We start from the raw sequence: 19644 nt of genomic DNA, 5'->3' as shown, positions 1-19644 counted from the left end.
GGCAGTCCTAAATGACAAGATTTATTTATAGCTTTAAATGAAATTTTTATCATTATTATTGCGACTATTTTTGGTTGTGATTCTTTGGAGAATCTTAACCAAACAAAAGCCAGCATCTTGATCTTCCTGATGTAAAGCCTCCCTGCTCAGGGCTGGGCTCAGGGCCAGAGCATTGTCCCTGGGCAGGATGCTGGTGATCCATTGTCTCCTTGGCACCCACTAGGCGCCAGCTACCTTCCCACCAGCTTTTCCCAGGGGTGGGCAATCCTGACAACCAGGCCCTGAGATCATCTTCATTTCCTCCAAGGAAAGGGGTTAAGCAGGGAGAGGCCAAATCAGGGAAAGGTAGACAGGCATCTCGGCTTCAGGCACAAGAGTTTAAGGACATAAATAATCGGGCCACCAAAGGGCACCTCCAAGCAAACCATCTGGAGGGCAACAGGGCGTCTTCAAAAGAAGCTATTCTGTGGGTCCAAGGTGATGCTTACCATTATCCTGACTAAATAATCTATACAACTACGAGTTAGTTGGAAGAGGGTTCTCACCTTCATCAGAGCCGCGGATAGGCTGGCGCTTCTGGGCTCTCTCATCGCCCGTATTGAACTGTTGCAAAAGAACCTTGTGCTGTAAAAACAACCACAGCAAGTGCCATAAGGGACAGTGACCAATGCATGCTAGCATCTCAGAGAAGACACATCTGAGAAGCAAGCAGAGTCAAGAAATGAAGACAATATATTTCACGTCTACAAAAAAGAAATCACTTTTATGTATACTGCAATATAATATTTCTGGGGAATTGTAATTCTACAGGACACAGACAGAGAATGCAAGTTCATGCCACCTACCTTCTTTTGCGGTGCCTTTGCATCTTCTGAGCTACGAGAAGTAGAGAAAGCACATTATTTAATACCATTGCTACTATTAAATTGCCTTATTTGTATATAACTAATCTTATGTTAGAAAATGAAATCACAATCACAGAATCCTTTCAGGAGACAATATGAGCTTCCTCATTTTAATAGTAATAGATCAAAGCAGAAGGGTAGACAGCAAAGATATCAGCTCTTGTCACAGGCAGATTCCTGGCAGAACCGATGTTCAAAGCCAGGATTTCTAGCTTTCAAAGTCTATCTAGCAGCACACTCACTCTCTGATACTGCATTTAATCTATAGTTCAAGTAATAGCATGTGAAAACCTTCTGGTACATTGAGAGGACACAAATATTCACCACCAACAGCTTTGGCAGCAGTTAGTGAATTTTCCATATAAGTAATTGCCCTCAAACTTTCTTTAAATGCCGCTGGCCATTTTATTGCCAGATTCACTGCCTTGAACCTAAGGGACCCAGGTTTATTGAGTTGGACTCTACCCAGGAGGATCTTTTCTTTCCCAGGCTATCTTTTGGCAGCCCTCTAGCACAGAATGAACAGAATCTCAGTCCTTCTGTTCCTCTGGCCTTACTGTACCACCTATGCCCTCAGCCCAGTCTGCTTAAATCAAATCAAGCGGGGCATGGCTATGGAAAGACCAGCTTTAACCTTTCTTGTGGGCAAAGGACTTTTTGAGATTTACTTGATGAAAGCACACCCCCAAAGTCAAGCCCTTCCTTACATTTGCTTGACAATCTTCTCCAACTCTGGCAGTTGCTCCTTGAGGGCAGCAATCATCCGGGCATCATCTGATACAGATACATAAAACTCCTGTAATTGGCAAAAGTCACAGGCTTTTAACAAGAACTGCAAAAGGCACATGATTCTGTCAAGAGCAATAAAGATGTGTCCCTATGTCATCTGCTTCACCAGCATCTCCAGACCATGGCTTCGTGGACTGGAGGAAGAACAAAGAAGAAAATGTTACACTATGTCTAAGTTCAAAATTGGCCATGAGAAAAAATTTTGGAAATAGATAGTGGCAATCAATGACTGCACGGATATCAGAAATGAAATGAATGCCACTGAACTATACACCTAAAAATGGTTACAATGGGAAAATTTATATTAGATATCTATTTTACAACAATAAAAATTCAATTCAAAGTAAATTGCAGGTGAACTGTTTATATGATATTTATATGAAAGCCAATGTTTTGAAATGGGTCATTTTGGAGTCCACAAAAGAGTGCTTTTTTTAGTTCATTTTTCTCAGGGGAATTTTAATGTTCGTTTTCACATTATTTTGGTATGTATTGTTTATTTACTAGGTGTCACTCATTCTGGGTCATAGTTGGTGGTAAGATGCAGCATGGTCTTCAGCACTGTAGCGAATTTATGCTGAGTTTGTGCCACCAACTCAGGACTCTCTGATGCCCTTCTGGGAACTGTCCTGACCCTGCAGCTGTAGGTGTGCCTGCTCTGCAGCAGAAGGTGAGAACCATGGCAGTGCCAGCTTCACCACCACTTTAGTTCATCTACAAAATGGTCCTGTACTCAGTGGGTAGAGGCCATGAGTCAATGTATGACCCCAAGCTACCGCCATTCCTCGCATTTTCAAAATACTTCATTCCTCAGCTTGGAGGGATGCTCTCGGTCCATCTTTCCTCATTGCCTCGCCCCTCTGGCTGTGAAATGATATGAATAGAAAGGAGAGATGGTGTATGTTTCTTTTGGATAATTTATAATTTTAGAACACAGACTGAAAAAGTTTGAAACGGAAGTAACATTGCCTTTTGCCTGAACAGAAGTCAGGTCTTCATCCAAATTTTGGAGGGGAGAGCGACTAATTGAGCTTAAATGTCAGGATCAGTGCTGTAATTTGGGGCTAGAGCTACGGGAAGGAACGGGGAAGTGCAGCTTTCAACAGTGTTTATGAACCACTTTCACAGCCTACCATTTCCGGTTCTAGCAATTCCTAAATAAATGATCTGCTCCACTCCACTCAAAAATATCTACCATTTGATCTAGTAATCCCATTTCTAGGAAGGTAATCAAGGACAGAATCACTTGCACAAGACTTTTTACCGTACTATTATTCTACGAAGGTGAAAACTGGAAGTGATGTGAACACTCAACAATAAGGGAACACATAAATATATCTGTGACATGGCTACTCAATGGTCATTAGAAATTTTTTTGATTACTTCAGGAGATGTAAATAAATTTTTATTATAAGGACTGTACTGACAGAAAAATCCTTATATCAAATAAATGGAAAAAGCCTGCAGAATGATGGGTGCTACGTGACTACAAGATAAAACATACAAAGAAAAAGAGACTAGATGAAAATGCTACCCATTATGGAGTCAGAATGGCAGAATAATGGGTAAATTTTTTCCTTACTTTTTCTGTAGTTCCTTTCTGACGAATGAATGTGTTCACAAAGTCTAGCATTTGCAATTACAGTCTCTCCAGGGAAGCTGCTGAGCCTATAAGTAGGTCCCTGTATTGCAGGACAACAGTGTATTCTTGGAAAAGATGACCCCTGCCTACCTCCAGGAAGGCCATAGACACGTCATCCTCTTGCAGGAGGTCTCCATACATGGCAGCCCACTGTAGAACCAGGCGGATGACTCGCCTCTTATTGTTGAGGGCATAATCCATTTTCTCCTGTTCTGTACCTTGTGAAGGCTGTGCGTGGTAGGTGCCGAGGAGTCAAGGAAGAAATTGAGCCATTTCACACTCATTTCACATGCTACTTTCAAAGGTTAAGAGTGACAGATCCCAGCTTCAGAAAGGCAGGCTTTTAGATGGATAGAATTCCTCCCCTAGGCCCTCATGAAAAACCCCACAGAAAGTGTCTGTGCCGAATGCATGCAATTCCTTGTTTACTCCTGCTGACTCTGGCCTGATAGTTGCCCAAGGGATTAGACTTTCACAGACTCCTCCTGGACTTGGTGTGGACAAGGATTCTTGTATCTAGCTCTAGCTGTCATTCTCTGCCAGGATCTGCCTTGCCCTTTGCTACTCTGGGTGGTAATGTTTCTTGCCATTGCTTCTCTCTGGGTGCGTTTCCACCCGTTGTTGGTTTCCAAAATTCTTCCCGAATCTCTGTAATCCCCTTTGTTACATGCATTTCAGTAAAACCCTTCCAAGTGGGCATCTAGTCCTGCTGGGACCATCCATGGCTGATACAAAGAGTGCATGGGTGGGCAAGAGAGGCTGGAGGTAGATAAACTTACCCAGAGGTAGGAAGAGGAAAGGCTCCTGCTGTACCAATTCTCTGGTGAGGGCCTCAGACACACTTTTTACACCACACCTTCTTCTCTTGTGTAGAACCATGACTGACCTTACTGGCTCTTTGCACATTTATGGCTACCATCTTAATTGTAAGCACCTTGAGGCTTGGGATGATGGTCATTTGTCCTGTATTCTACACTATGCCTAGGATACTGACTTTCACCCAGAAACTGTATTTATTCATTAATGCAACAAGTACTGATTGAGGGTCTCCTATGTGCCAAGAGTAAAGGTCCCTGGTCCATTCTTGTATGCACTACAGGAGGCACAACATCACAGGTAATCAAGAAATATTTTAGGTTAGACACACCATTCCTTTTTCAATGATTTATAGTTCATATTATAGATAATTAGTTCATAAAACAACTTACTCTTCACAATTTACAATATAACTTGCACACAAAGTACTTCAGTTCAACTCCACTTTATAGCCTTGTGATGAAAGTGTCGCTCCATTTCTATAAGTGAACAAACTGAAACTAAAGAAGCATAAATGGCCAGGATTACAGAGTGAGAGTGCAGAGGTTGCGAATGCAAGACTCCTGATGCCAACTAGTGTTCTTCCCATTACCCAACGCCCCCATTCCTCACAGCGAGCTACAAGACTGGCCCTGTCTTAGCTTCCTACCTTGCCTTGAAAGACGTAGAAAACTGGCTTGTGACAGTGCTGTGCTTGAGAGCTAAACCAGTAAAGAGCCTTGTCTAAAAGGACTATAAATAATCATGATCAAGGTAAATGACAGAACTTTAAAGCAAAGGTTTACTGCATGTAAATGGGTTGCAAAATGGCTTTCATAAATTGAGCACAAGATTCATAAAAAAGAAAATTGCTCAACCTGTATTGCTACAATCCTCTCTCAGCTCACAATAAAGAAAGGAAGAAAGATCGCTTTATGTGAAAATTATTTCTTTTCTGATTAACTCTTTGGTCTCTTGCTTGCATGCATTTATAACTGAGTTTTTCTTTCCAAAGAGTTGCAATGCTGGACATTATATTTTATGACCTTTTTTTAATGGCACGTAGGAGCATAGTCAGATGCATGGTAGGTACCAAATAGGAAAGTCTTAACTGATTGAAAAATATGTACTGGTTCACCCAAGAGTGGGAGGATCTGGGTTCAAGTCCTCTAGCTGCCACCATTTAGCTATGTGATATTGTGTAAGTCACTTAGCCACTGTAGACTTCCATTTACTCTCCATGAAATGAGGAGGTGAGAAGAAATCATTTCCAAATTCTCTTTCAGCTACCGCATTTAATAACGCTAAGGCAAGGTGAACCGAAGGAGAATCAGATAGGTGCCACAAACTAACATAATGAAAATACAATGCTACCTTGCCATTGTGCTTTCTTTGGTTTAGTTTTATGGTAACTTGTGTTTGTGCAGAAACTTGGATGACATCAGGCTTTGGCAGGTGCTATCTTTTTCATTTCCATGGCATAGGAGCCAAATGGAGAAAGTAAGAATGGCCAAGGTGGGGAGTAGGGGTGTGGGCTGAGGAACGCCAACCCCTATAAATGTAAGAGTCAGTGGAGATTCTGAATTCTGAGTACGGTATGTGTCAAAGCTCCCATTAGGCTGGGCTCGCTCCCTAGACTGCTGTCCCAAATATCCTGATGCCACTATGGACCATGCATGTTCCTCACCGGGTACCTGAGGCTAGGCTTCTTCCCTCTAGCCCCTCTTCTAAGTCTAAGTGATAGTGCCTGTGAAAGACAACCTTTCTGATGGCCTTGTACTGTGAAAAATGAGCAAATTTAATTCTCTCTCAGATCATGCCAATTTAAAAGAATGTCACACTGTGCCCTAAGTTACTCTATAAACTATGATCTTAAAAATATTTCACTACACATGCAACATGAGCATATTTTGAATCACTCAAAGATGGAAACAGCATAGAGAGGAAAGGGAAGCTTTTACTGAGCTGGTAGTAATAGAGTGGTGAACACTTAGCCTCAATTTAGAAAAATAACCCCAAGATAGGACAATTAAGGTGCTAATGTGTTTTTTTTTTTTTTTGAGACGGAGTCTGCTAATGTGGTTTTTAAGAAATAAATATATTTTCAAATGAATTAATATGCTTTTCAGAGAAAATACATCAAAATGCTTTACAAGTACTTAGGCAAAGAAACTGTTCAAATTGATCCAATTGATTCACTAATTATTAATTGACAGACTACTTTGAGTAAAGCACCATGCTAGGTTCTGGTGATACAATGGGCACAGTCCTATTCATCTGAAATATTACATTGGACAACATGTTGGAAAGGAGGTATTCACATGTGTAAGAGAGAAAGGAGGAGTCGGGGGAGAGAGAGAGAGAGGAAAGATTCTTTCCTACTTGTTATGATAACATGTGTATAGAGCTTTACAATTCATAAAATAACTCAATATTCTTATGCTATCAAATGATGCTTTCTACAAACCTGAGGAGGAAATATTTACCGGTGAGGAAAAGGAGATTCAGAGAGAAGAGATCTGGCCAAGGTTGTTGAGTGAATAAATGGCAGGGCTTGCAAATTCAGACAGGGCTCTTTCCACTATTCCCACCCCCACTATCCTAACCAGCAGCTATAGCAACTAGACCTTAGTGCTTGGGTTCATGAAATTATTAAGAATAAATGCATCTAGAAAGCAAAAAGCCTAATGGGAAAGAGATTCCGTGTGTGTGTGTGTGTGTGTGTGTGTGTGTGTGTGTGTGTGTGTGTGTGCGCGCGCGCGCGCTGAAGTTCCAAGGTTCCCGCAGCTGATTCAGCATGTTTAGTCACCAGGGCTGAGCACCCCTTGTCTTTGATGAAGAACCCCACAGCCTCTAGGGAGATAGAATTGACCAAATCTGGAGGGACTGGGAAAGGCTTTCTCCCTTTTCTCATGAAAGTTCAGTATTTTTACCCCTGGGAAAATAAAAGGAAGCGCTGACTTATTTCACAAAGTCTCATTTGTCCCCTCATGGATGTTTATTTACTAAAGTGAGGGTGGGGGTGATACTTCTTTTATAGCTGAATCCAGGCATTGCTAAAGGATTCTGCTCCTCCAGAGGCAACACTTAGGGTTGCCTTTCTGAAATGTCTGTTGAATCAGGTTCTTAAGAAACACAGAGAGAACTTTGTATACAATTGATTATACCTGAAATGGTTACAGATCAGATGCTGACGTTTCTATTCATTCCCATAACAATCTCCCCAGGCTTTTAGAAAGTTTGTAATTTTTAGATTTTATTTAACTCCTACAAAAAAGGTAGGAAGGGGGAAAAACTATATTCCCTTCAGGTAGCAGCCAAAGAATAAAGAATATCCTACTAGTTCCCTTGTCTCAATATGATGTCAAAAGTGCAATCTAAAAAGAGTAACATTTCAAATACAGCATGTTCATAAATTCAGACACATCAGGAAGGTTGAAGAAGCCGTCTCTGGCTAAAATTGGAATAATGCATGATCAAGAAGTGCTTTTATTGAATAAGGCCATGACTCATGATATGACAGTTGGGTCCAGGAAAGAAGCAATATGGCTGCCTGAACTCATAGGGAAAGAGATGCAGAAAGACAACATGGCTCCTATATCTCATAAAGTTCTAGTTTTTTAAAAGTCTGTAAGGCAATCTAAAATTACTTACTGAATTAGTATTTTAAACACCATTAAGGAAAGGCCATATAATTTAAGTGGCCAAACTTATCACTGACACATTTGAGTTGATTTCAGGTAAGTCATGGAATCACAGGATCTCTGTTTCAAGAGCCCTTTGATTACATTTCCTTCAACTCCATCACCTTAGAGGTAAGAAAACTAAGGCAGAATGAGTTTAAGCGATTTTTCCAAATTTATCAAAGGAATTCTTGGAACTAGAACTCAGTTCTCTTATTTTCCTCCCCAGTACTCTTTTTACCTATGTTGTTGTGTTTTGTCTGATGTTAACATTACTTTCTTTATGCAAACATAGATTATACAGCAGAGTCAGATGACTTCAAAGTTTGTTGGGAAATAGGAAAATCCATCTGAGATGTAGAAATTGATCCCCCAAATCCTGATAACAAAGCACATGCAGAAAATCAAGAGTTAACTATTACAGCCTTCATAATCTGATAGAGAGGCACAGAAATCGTTAATACCTGAACGAGATCCCATCTGCTATAGTTTAATACCTGTCAATTAGGAAAGCAGTGGCTCACTGCGACTGAGCAGACACTGTTAAATCTGATCATTCAAATTCCAACTTGAAGTTTTGCTTACACAGTTGAGTATCTCTTTTCCCAAAGGCTTGGGACCAGAAGTGGTTTTGGATTTCAGATTTTTTTTTTTGGATTTTGGAATGTTTGCATTATACCTACTGGTATAAGAGCTAAAAAAACTTCGAATTTTGGAGCATTTTGGATTTTGGATTTTCAGATTAGGAATACATAAACTGTAATAAAGTATTTCTCACCATCTGGAAGTATTAAATCAAAATCCTTAACAGAAGGAACGAGGTCGTAAACTCACTGTTAATTTCTGCACTTTCTAGCTAAAGACTGGGCACACAAAAGCCTTCAATATTTTTTTATCAACTGATTACAGATAATTTATTTGCACTGTTTGGAATGCTGTATCTAATGCACTTTTCTAAAAAAACAAAAAACCTTTAAAACTATCACAGCTATTTAAGAGCCTTTAATTAAGTTACCCGGAATCCCATCTTGTCAAGATGTCAAATACAGATCAGAGGTACATTCTAAATAAATTCATAAAGAATTTAATTGTAAAACATCTGGTACATCTTTTAAATAGAATCTTTCAGTTATTGAGTATTTAATCTACAGGATGACAAACTTTCAGAGTGACTAAATCTTCTCGGAACTGAACCACCTCCTTCAGCATTGTGTACATGTGACTGAAAGCAGATTGGATCTGTTTGCAGTGAGGTTTTAGGGCTGAGAATCAGAAGAGGTGAAGGCCACAGTGTAGGCTACAGTTTTTCTACCCTGCCAACATCAGGCTTAATATTCCATTGAGTCATTTTCCTCATGCCGGCTCTGCCGTTCAAACACTGTAATTATTTCATATATTTTTACCTAGTTATTATCTTACTCACCACAGGCACCTGTAATTTTTCTGTACTTTTTTTTAACTGCTCATTTACTTATTCTTAATTCAGCTAATAATGGTTCCATGTATTAAAATTATCATGGGGAAAGTAAGTGAAAACCTCCCAGGATGTAGAGGCAGCAGATTCATTACAGCCTACAACAGGGAATAAAATATTATGTATACTTTTTGCAGTAAGTACATGCTAATTATGCAGCTATTTATAAAACACTTAACAACATTCAAACTGATACTCTTCAATGTTGTTGTTTTTTAAAACCCTGCTTTGCATACAAGATCTCTGCTTGCAGCTGAAAACAAACTTTGGGGGTCATCTGCCCACTGACAAGACAAAGCTTTTGTATATTCTTTATAACATGCCATATTCCTCTCCTGATGGTATAATAATAATAGCAACATATATATGGGACTTTAAGGTTTATAACGTATGTTCACACACATAACCTCATTTGATTTTCACAACAACCTGGTAAAGTGGGTAGGGCAAGTATAATGTATTAGTCCATTCTCACACTGCTGTAAAGAACTGCTCAACTCTAGGATAATTTATAAAGGAAAGAGTTCCACAGGGCTGGGGAGGCCTCAGGAAACTTACAATCATGGTGGAAGGGGAACCATCATGTCCTTCACATGGCACCAAGAAGGAGAAGTGCCAAGTGAAGGTGGGAAATGCCCCTTATAAAACCATCAGATCTCATGAGAACTCACTCACTATCATGAGAACAGCATGGGGGGGCCACACCTGATCTAATCACCTCCCACACAGTTCTGCCCCCAACACATGGGGATTAAAATTCAGATTACAATTCAAGATGAGATTTGGGTGGGGACATAGAGCCAGACCGTATCATATAATTACCCCTATTTTACAGAAGGGGCTTGGAAAGGTTAAGCATAATTGCTGAGTAATATAGCTTATAGGACACAGGTCTTAAACACAGGTCTTTTTACTTCAGAGCTTTTGCTTTTTTTTACTATAATCTGGGCTTCTTGTCTTTGTGGAGCAGCCTGACATTCTGACCACTGGGTCTATTTCTTCCTTCATATGGCATGTTCATAAAATGCAAGTTCTGAAATTACACTACTTAGGTCCCATCCTGGCTTCCCTACTTATATAAAAACTGTATGATCTTTGGTAAGTTAATTGACCATTTAGAGCCTTGGTTTCCTCATCAGTAAACTTCATAAGATTGCTGTCAAGGATGAAATGAGATAATACAGGTAAAACATGTATCTGAAACATATTAAGTATTCAGTAAATCTTAGCCACCAATGTTATTATTGATTCTTCTCTGGAAGTCATTTAAAATATTTTCAATGGACTGTTGTGGAATTTTTCATAAGACCTGGCATTTCTGGGTTTAAGTCTGTGATGTTACTCCTATCCACACAGGCTGCTCTTTTGTTTGTGTGTACCTATTAACTTTGAGCTCATAGGAGCGCCTTCTGTACCATCAATTTCTTTACATATCTCCCATTTTCTTGCTCAGAATATTTTTCCCACTGATTTTCAGAATCCTCTGTGTTTTTAGAAGTCTCTAGTTCCTGGCTATTCTCCTTTTAAGTCTCAAGCCAAGGGCTTGTACTCATAGCACAGCAGTTAGGACGTACCCTAATGCAATACACTGCTTGGGTTCAAATCTTGTTCTAACATTTACTAGCTATGTAGCTAGGGGCCAATTATCTAGCTGCTCAAGCTCACTTTCCCTATTGTGAAAAACAAGACTAAAAGAGTACATAGTGTTGATATGAGGCCGAGAACATGTATATGAAATATTTTTTAGCATATCTGATAAGACAGTCATTTTTTTCCCAAGAAGCATATCATGTTCATAACATCACCAAACAAAGTCTTCCTCATGGAAACAAACTCAAATTGCATATCTGCAGAAGCAAATTCCTCTGACGGTGACATATGGATCAAACACTTTTCAGAATCAAATGGGGACTATGATGACAAAATCTGGTTTCAACAAAATTTAAGTTGAAAGTTTTTCTTAGAAATCTAAAAAATGTTCCTAAAAACTTGGCTTCATTTAAAGAATATGAACCTGCTGCTATTATGTGAATCTTTCATCAAAAAGAAAAGCAGATTTTGATAAATGTTCCACTTATAAAACCCAAGTCAACTTATAAAGAGAACATCTCCAGATCAATTTCACAAAGATTTTTATGACAGGGACCCTAATTTTTCAGTGAGGGAAGCTGTTGTGTTTGCTTCTATACAGGGATGAAACACAGAAAAGGTGGATTTAGCTAAAACTTAGTGGCAAATCCATGTTCTATATTTTTTTCTTTTTAATTCAAGAAACTAAACTCATTATTTCCAGGCCAAAAGCACAAAATTTGTGTTGAATACTAAGCTAAAGAAAATTAGTATACTAACAAAAAAAATCTGTCCAAAATTATTGCTGTTTTAAAATTTCTGTAAGTTTAAATATCAGCCATTCATACTTAAGATTCTTTTAGCTGCAGTAAGAATCTGTCCTAAACAACAAACACCTACATTCATTGACATAAAAAGATAATCTATTGGCAGAGTAAGCTTCAGGACCAGTCAAATGCTAATGATGTTATCACAGACCCCTGTTTTTCCTGTCTCCTCATTTCAGCTTTATCTTGGGGTTCATTCCCATCATGGTTGTAAGATAGCTGCTGCTGGCAATTGGAGTTATAGGCTTCCTGTTTTTTTCTCCTAAATGTTAAAAAGGTTTTCACCCAAAAGCCCAGGAAGCCTCTCTTTGAATTCCATTGGCCCAGTCTAGCTTGGGTCTGGCGTTGCAGAACCAGTCTTTGGCAAGTGAGGCTAATTACTACGAGTGGCTAGAATGACCGAGTAATAAGGCATGAATGTTGGCAAATCAACCACAGTGTCCATTACATCAGTGCTACATGGACTTCCTCCAAATGTCTACCAGTATATGCAGGATCTCAGGCAGTTATTAGACCTCCCTGTACCTTGATTTCTCCTATATGTGAAATGAAATAAATACCAGGTGTGGTGGCTCATGCCTGTAATCCCAGCACTTTGGGAGGCCAAGGCAGGCAGATCACGAGGTCAAGAGGTGGAGGCCATCCTGGCCAACATGGTGAAACTCCATCTCTACTAAAAATAAAAAAATTAGCTGGGTGTGGTGGTGCGTGCCTGTAGTTGCAGCTACTCGGGAGGCTGAGGCAGGAGAATTGCTTGAACCCAGGAGGCGGAGGTTGCAGTGAGCCAAGATTGCGATACTACACTCCAGCCTGGTGACAGAGCAAGACTCTATCTCAAAAAAAAAAAAACAAAAACACAAAACAACAACAACAACAACAAAAATAATATACCAGACTTTTTTGCTTTACATTTGGAGAACTGGTGTTGGAAAGATAAAGTAAATAATGTGAAAATACTCTGAATCAAAGAGAGTTATTAAAATTCAAAATAGTATTGACTTCGTTGTGATCACTTACTAAACTGAAGGCTAGCCTGGAGTTGTACAAACAAGAATATGGCAGAGTTTAATCACAAAGCACTAAATTGAGACAATAGGAGAGTAATTTGGGAATACACATCAGAAGCATTAACATACTACATATTCTTTGCCTATTTTTAGGAATTTAAAGTGTGTACATTTTCATATACATGAGCAAAGATTTAGCTGGAAGGATGCCGATTCACTCCATTGTGTTTGTTATAGCAAAAAAAAAAAAAAAGAAAAAAACCGTGGAAATAATCTAAATATCCAATAGGTAGAGGCTGAGAAAATAATTATGACATATCTATTAATATAATAGTCATTAAAAATGATAATGTGTCTTTCTCACATATCTTTGCCCCCTTGTTGCCCAGTACTCTATGTGACACATTTCCAGTAGTCAGTAAATGTTTATGGAAATATCTAGAAGAAAAAAAAGATGATGTAGTTTTATCTATATATATATTAGTTTGGAAAGATATTCACAATATACCACCAAGTGAAAAACAGCATATTACCAAAAAGCACATGTAACATTATTTAATTTATATAAAATCTTATGAACATAAAAATGTATATATAAATTCTAAAATTTTAAAAACAAATTTATTAATGGTGGTGAGATGCCAGGTGAACTTTGCTCTCTTCTCCTTTTGTGGTAATTAAAATTTTTTGTAATGAGAATGTTTTATTTTTAAGGATGACAACTATCTATATTTAGAAAAATGGCACAGAAAAATAATGACATAAAAAGATAGTCACAAAATATTGCTTAATTAAAAGGTATACAAAATTATTTACAGTATGATCCCATTCTTACATTTAAAAACATGTATCTATATGTATAGAAAAAAAGACTGGAAGGATATACACAAAATGGTTAGCAATAGTACACCTGAGAGGTTATAGGGTTATATACAGGTGGTTTTAATTTTCTTTTGAAGACTAAAGGAAAATTGAACTCAATTTTAAATGCAGATTTAAAAAAGGATTAAAGAACCTGGAGATGAAAAGTATAGAAATTGAACAAATATGATTTTCAAACTCATTATAAAGTACTTGTATTCATCGGGTCAAATCATGTCCAAACTGTGTCTAATGAATAGAGAGTCTCTCTCATTAGCACATAAAAGGCCTGATATATTAATGTTCAGCAGAGTTCTACTATCTTTCTCCATGGTAAAAGCAAAACTGGAAGAGACACACAATGTGGGTTAAGAACAGAAATACGTGTCAGTAGCTCAAGGCTCAAATCTTTTCTCTGCTAGTAATTACCTTTCTCTGAGCAATTCATAATTTTTCATTATTCTAGTTTATTGATTTAGAAAAATAGCAGTAAAAATACTGACTTCTTCATAGGGCTGCTATGAAAAGTTCCAGATGTTAAGCACTTTAAAAATACTCCACTAAAGCAACTGACTAATGAAACATAATTAAGTATTTTACTATCCCTAATATCCCACGTTAAAAACATAGGGGTTAAACCACTTGTTCAAGTTTGCATTATACATCCCTGTTGCTTGCAGGTGTGCTGTTAAGCAGTTTATGATGCAATATAGTGTCTTGAAATGTTCTTAAACTCTAATTAAAGGTTACAGAATCATTAAAATTTAAACAAGCTTTCAAATAAATAAGTTGTGAAGAGAGAGAGAGAAAAAAAAAAGGCAAACTCCAGGTTTGGAATCATCTGGAGAACTCAGCTACTTGCCCTGGGCAAGCCACTCCTTTTTTGTTTTTTTGTGGGGGCTGGGGGTAACTTCAGGACCCTGATTTGTAACACAAAGCTAATACTAACCCAATAGAATCCTGCCAGGATAGAGTGGTATAATATTGGTCAATGCTCTTAGCATGCACCTGACACAGACAGAGCTGATTCAAAATAGAACAGTGAAGAGAATCTAAGTTCCCACAGGGCCAGATATGAGCCAGGTGGTCTGAGGGACCTAGATAATACAGATCATACCCAGTCATCCTGGATTCCCCCGTCTACAGACAAAAGAAGTCAGATCTGACGTCACAGCTCTTCCACGCCTGTTTGCTTTCTTGTCTTCCCCTCTCCCTGCCCGCCAGTATCATTTTCCCCCTCCTCCCTACCTGGGCATGGAACGGACCTTCTCTCCAGAGCGCTATTTTAAAAAGAGAAGTTAGTGATTTGAATGTTCTCAGTCAACTCTTGAAGGGGAACAGGCTAATACACGAAGAAGTTAGAATCTGAAAAAAAAAAAAAAAGACAAGCGCAGTGTTTGGGGCTTGGAGTTGTAAAGATGCCAGGCCTTGGCCCACTGAACTCGCTGACTCGCCCTTGAGTTTTGTTTGCCTTAGGCTTATCTGCTAAAAAAACCAAGTCTAAACTCAATGGTGGATTTTATTTTTCCTTCCAGCAAATCTCAAAGGTCCATAATGATTAGTGCGTATGGAGTTAAAAGAGCACAGACATCCTGAATTTGTTCATTTTACTTGAGAAAAATTGAGTATGTGCCAGAAAAAATACATAATGTATGAAAGTCTCATTAAGCCATCATTACTCGGTAAAACAGTTTCCAGGCAAATAAACACACAAATCTCCCTCTTGAAGCTGCCTCTGAGTTGCACCTTCAACTCAGATCTCCTGTCCTCATACATTGTTTACTTCAAAGAGAATTATGAGTGAACAAGAAAATGAGAATCAGGTAGGGTAATTATAATCTTGAATGAGGAAAACATGCCAACATTCATTGAATTCCCCCCCCCCCAAAAAAAAGAAAGAATAAAAGAGTCATTCTCCTTCAATATTATTTAACTGCTCAAAAGGGCCAAAGTGATTTGGGGTCTAAATTTTTGTTGTTCTAAAAATAAAACAAAATCTTAGAATATACTTTCACATGCTCCCAAAATTGAGTGTGAAGCTTATTAATAATACCCACTTCTTTTATTCCACTCCCATTTTCTGAGAATGTTTGCTCTGTGCTACACACCAGCATCAACTGGGCCATTCCAAACACTGTTGAAAAGCTGTCCCAAATAAACTTGGCCTTCAAGCTATAGAGAGGAATTGTCACTGGAATTTCAAATTTTGGGTCTTTAAGTCAGTAAGATGATAATAAAAGGGAGTAACAAAGAAAGAAATTTTGGTATCTAGAGGAGAGGATGGACGAGGATGAATGGGAAAAGAAAGTTATCCTACAGTGATAACTTGTATTTATCTCAGCAGGTTAGCAATTTAATACCATAGCTCGGAGGAGGAACACAAGCCGACCACAGTCCACCCTGCCAGGGAACAGTCTGTCTCTGAGGTTAGGGAACCATTCCTGCTAATACTCCCAGGTTCTTCTCCATAACCCTTTCTAGCCTGCCTCCCAGGCAATGGATTTTTTTTTTTTTTTTTTTTTTTTTTTTTTTTTTTTTTTTTGCCAGCATCACCTTCCTGTGGTAAGCTGGTTCACACTTCTCTGCACAGATAATGGTACAGTTTGGATGTTTGTCCCTGCCCATATCTCATGTTGAAATGTAATCCTCAATGTTGGAGGTGGGCCTGGTGGGAGGTGTTTGGGTCATGGGGGTGGATCCCTCGTGTCTTGGTGCTGTCCTTGAGATAGTGAATTCTCATGAGATCTGGTCGTTTAAAAGTGTTTGCCACCTCCCCCACCTCGCTCCTGCTCCCCCTTCACCTTCAGCCACAATTGTAAGTTTCCCAAGTCCTCCCCAGAAACAGAGGCTGGCACGATACTTCCTAGCAGAACTGCCAGTCAATTATACCTCTTTTCTTATAAATTACCCAGCCTCAGGTATTTCTTTATAGCAATGAAAGAATGGCCCAATACAGGTAACAAGGAGGAAATCCTTAAACATGGCACAGCAGACCTCTGCCAGGCAGAGCTAGAGTCTGTACAGGGGAAAACTGTGGGAAATGTGGGAAAACACATTTCAATGTGATGAGGGTGGAATGCACAACTCTGCCTGGGCCATGACTTACCTGCAGAAGATGAGATAAGAATGGCCCTTGATAAGGGGGGTTGTCTTCGAGGCAATAGGGACTTACAATCACAATAAAAGGATATTGGGCCACCAGTGCTGGGCAAAGCTGGGTATTTGGCATAAAAACACAGTGCATCATAATAAAGTCATTTAAAACAGAATCTGGAAGGGGAAAAAAACAGAAAAGGAAATTAGGTTCTTGTGGAAATCTTTAGGAAAGCAAGAGTATCCATTCACTTGTTCTTAGTTATTGGTTCTAACACATTGGTTTGGGGCATGAGTTTACTTTACACGGAAGCACTTCATGTAAATAATGGTGTTGACAGAGATTGGGATGAAAATCAGTTTCTTATGACAATGGACAAAAAGTATAATATTTTAAAGAGAGACAGCCTTGTACAAACGGCACTGGGTACCTTAGCCACCAAAGATTTTAAAATCTGTGTACTTAAAGGGTCACATGTGGGCAGTACCATACATGCAGAACGAAGACATGGTCGTTTCTTTGTCTATACCATATTTGTTTTTTCAAAATCCTTTCTCTTTTATGTCTTTTTCACCTCCTATTTCCAAAAGAAGCAATGAAAGGTAGGAGGACAATAGAATTACAGAATCAGGACGTGGTAAGAGCAGAGAATTGGTGAGGGGAGAAAGAAGCAGCAAAAAAAAAAAAAAAAAAAAAAAAAAAGAAAAGAAAAGAAAGAAAGAAAACAAGATTAAGGCTGTGAGCAGCAACTAGAGCAAAACAAAGGCTAACAAAACAGAAGCTGGTGGATTCAAATGGTGACTGTCCTATATGTGAAACTATTTTGTAGGTAAGGAAGCAGGGGGTTGGCAAGGGAAGTAAGGCAGGTCCCCCAAATAAGCTTCATTTACTTCGTCATTGAATTTGATGCTGGTTCTTCATTGCAGACAACATGCCCTGGCTAGCCAGATGGGAAAGCTCATGAAGGCAAACCTAAAAACCTCAGGACTACGCCCATCAGAATTTGGAACCCAAGATGCCATGACATTTCCCGGAAAACATGAAATACACTGTCTGAGATTCTGACGCTCATCTTAAATGGAAAATGGTGAGAAATACGTACATTTTAATGCTATAAATTAGATTGCCAAATGTTGTCCATGTTTTTAATGAACTTTTATTTGTGAAGTCTGAGTCAGTTACTAAAGTTTTAACCATTATACATAGTCATTTAAATATAACTGATGAGTGTAATACCAAGCTGTCACAACTCAATGTCACCAGGTCTTCAGTCCCGTTATACTGAGCCAGAGAAGAAGCAGAGAAGGTGCCAGACAGAGGCTGCAAGAAACTATTTTTTTTAATGTACCAAAGGATTTTGGCTTGCCTGAGCTTAACATCTAGCACCATCTTGATATGTTTTATATATTCCTGAGAATAGAGGAGGTAATACTTGCTTATATGTACCCAGGAGGCTGTACTATCCGGTAGTTTAAAGTTTGCTAAAGCAGAGACTTGACTTGGGTGCTCCAAGGCTGGGGAGGGAGTCAGTTAACATGGCCAACCACTCAGCTCACATTTCAGTGTGGCTTTCCGGCTCTCTCCTCACATGTAGCAACTCTTCTGTCTGGCACCTTCTCTGCTTCTCAGTATAATGAGACTGAAGGTGACTGGTGACACTGAGTGATGACAGCTTGGGATTACACTCATCACTTATATTTAAATGAGAATAATGGTTAAACATTTAGTCACTGATTCAAACTTTGCCAATGTAAGTTCATCAAAAACATGAACACTGGAAATCTAATTTATAGGTTAAAATTTGCTTAAGAACTAATTTAAAACATCACTTCCTACTAGAAGACGATTTACCAAGTCACTCCATGACTAATGCTGGTTTTAAAAGTAAAAATATAAGAACTAATAGGTCTCAGGTAGAAAACAGATTTTTGGTAAATTAAGAGAGTGTAATGTCAAATTCAGCAGTGTGCATTTTTATGATGTAAACAACTTTCACGGTAACTCTGACCTTTCTTACTGTACTGTAAATCTATAACTGCCAAAGGTCTCCTACTCTGGTATATCGACAAATTTCGTGGACCTACCCTAGGATTATTTAGTGTCCAGGAGGGAGGCACATTTGTATTTCTGATTTATGAGAAAGATACTGGTTTGTTCTTTATCTCCAAGGCATAAACATTACTTGTAGGAAAAAAATATCAGGAAAAACTGCAGGAAATGAAGTTCAATATTAAATTATGATGTTAGCCTAGTCTCTACCATCAAAAATGGAAGGGTCAAGAATCACATCCCACACGCCAGCCTTAGAATACACTGATTTCTAGGCTTTAATTTTTTTGATGAAGAAGGAATAATCAGGCTACTCTTGGCACACTGCCCATGGGTTAGCCCTGCTCTGCAAGGAACAGTAATTAAAAAAACAAAACTAAACAAAAGAAGCAGAAGCAGCAGCAATAATCCAATCTCCATCTCTTTTAGAGGTGACTTGAAAGGAAGGCTATACTTGCCCTTCATGGGTGGTAAAGATCTTATAGCTCGTTCCTTAGATGCCACAGTCTCTAATGTACCAGAATATATATTTTTTTGAGTCAATACATACTTTAGGTAAGATGCTGATTCTTGCATTATGCAATCACACATTCTGGGCAAACAGTTAATCAGAGGGAAAAAATCAGCTGCATTTTTTCCTGACCCATGGTCCTGGAAATTTGGTTTATTTGAGGTTACATATGGCTCTTGGTAGCTATCCTCACATAACCGGTTCTTCAACAGTTTCTCTATACTAAATATGGAGTAACTTTTCTCCAGCATAGTTCTTATCATGTTCTTCTTGCTCAGACATCTTCAACCACTTCCCAGTGCTTGGCTCTACCTTTTTGTTGTTGTTGCGCAAGCTGGAGTGCAGTGGCATGATCATAGCTCACTGTAGCCTCAAACTCCTGGGCTCCAGTGATCCTCCCGCCTTGGCCCCCAAAGTGCTGGGATTACAGGCGTGAGC

The 19644-nt window shown here is 38.9% G+C and overlaps 1 protein-coding gene across 6 annotated transcripts in view; it reads right to left on the bottom strand.

The window, feature by feature from the left end:
• The window catches only part of RAPGEF4 (Rap guanine nucleotide exchange factor 4), a 317379-nt gene that overhangs the window by 34658 nt on the left and 263077 nt on the right, over positions 1-19644 (bottom strand). For all 6 annotated transcript variants that reach the window (XM_034954511.3, XM_034954513.3, XM_034954512.3 and 3 more), the window contains 5 exons: positions 16744-16822; positions 3427-3577; positions 1613-1701; positions 846-876; positions 546-624 (listed from right to left, as the gene is read on the bottom strand). In XM_034954511.3, coding sequence (XP_034810402.1) covers positions 546-624; positions 846-876; positions 1613-1701; positions 3427-3577; positions 16744-16822 — 429 coding nt within the window. The remainder of the gene's footprint in view (positions 1-545; positions 625-845; positions 877-1612; positions 1702-3426; positions 3578-16743; positions 16823-19644) is intronic.

The sequence above is a fragment of the Pan paniscus genome, chromosome 13 (assembly GCF_029289425.2).
Source record: "Pan paniscus chromosome 13, NHGRI_mPanPan1-v2.0_pri, whole genome shotgun sequence".
NCBI lineage: Eukaryota > Metazoa > Chordata > Mammalia > Primates > Hominidae > Pan > Pan paniscus.
Note: the sequence above shows the minus strand (reverse complement) of the source record. Positions and strands in the feature narration are given on the sequence as shown.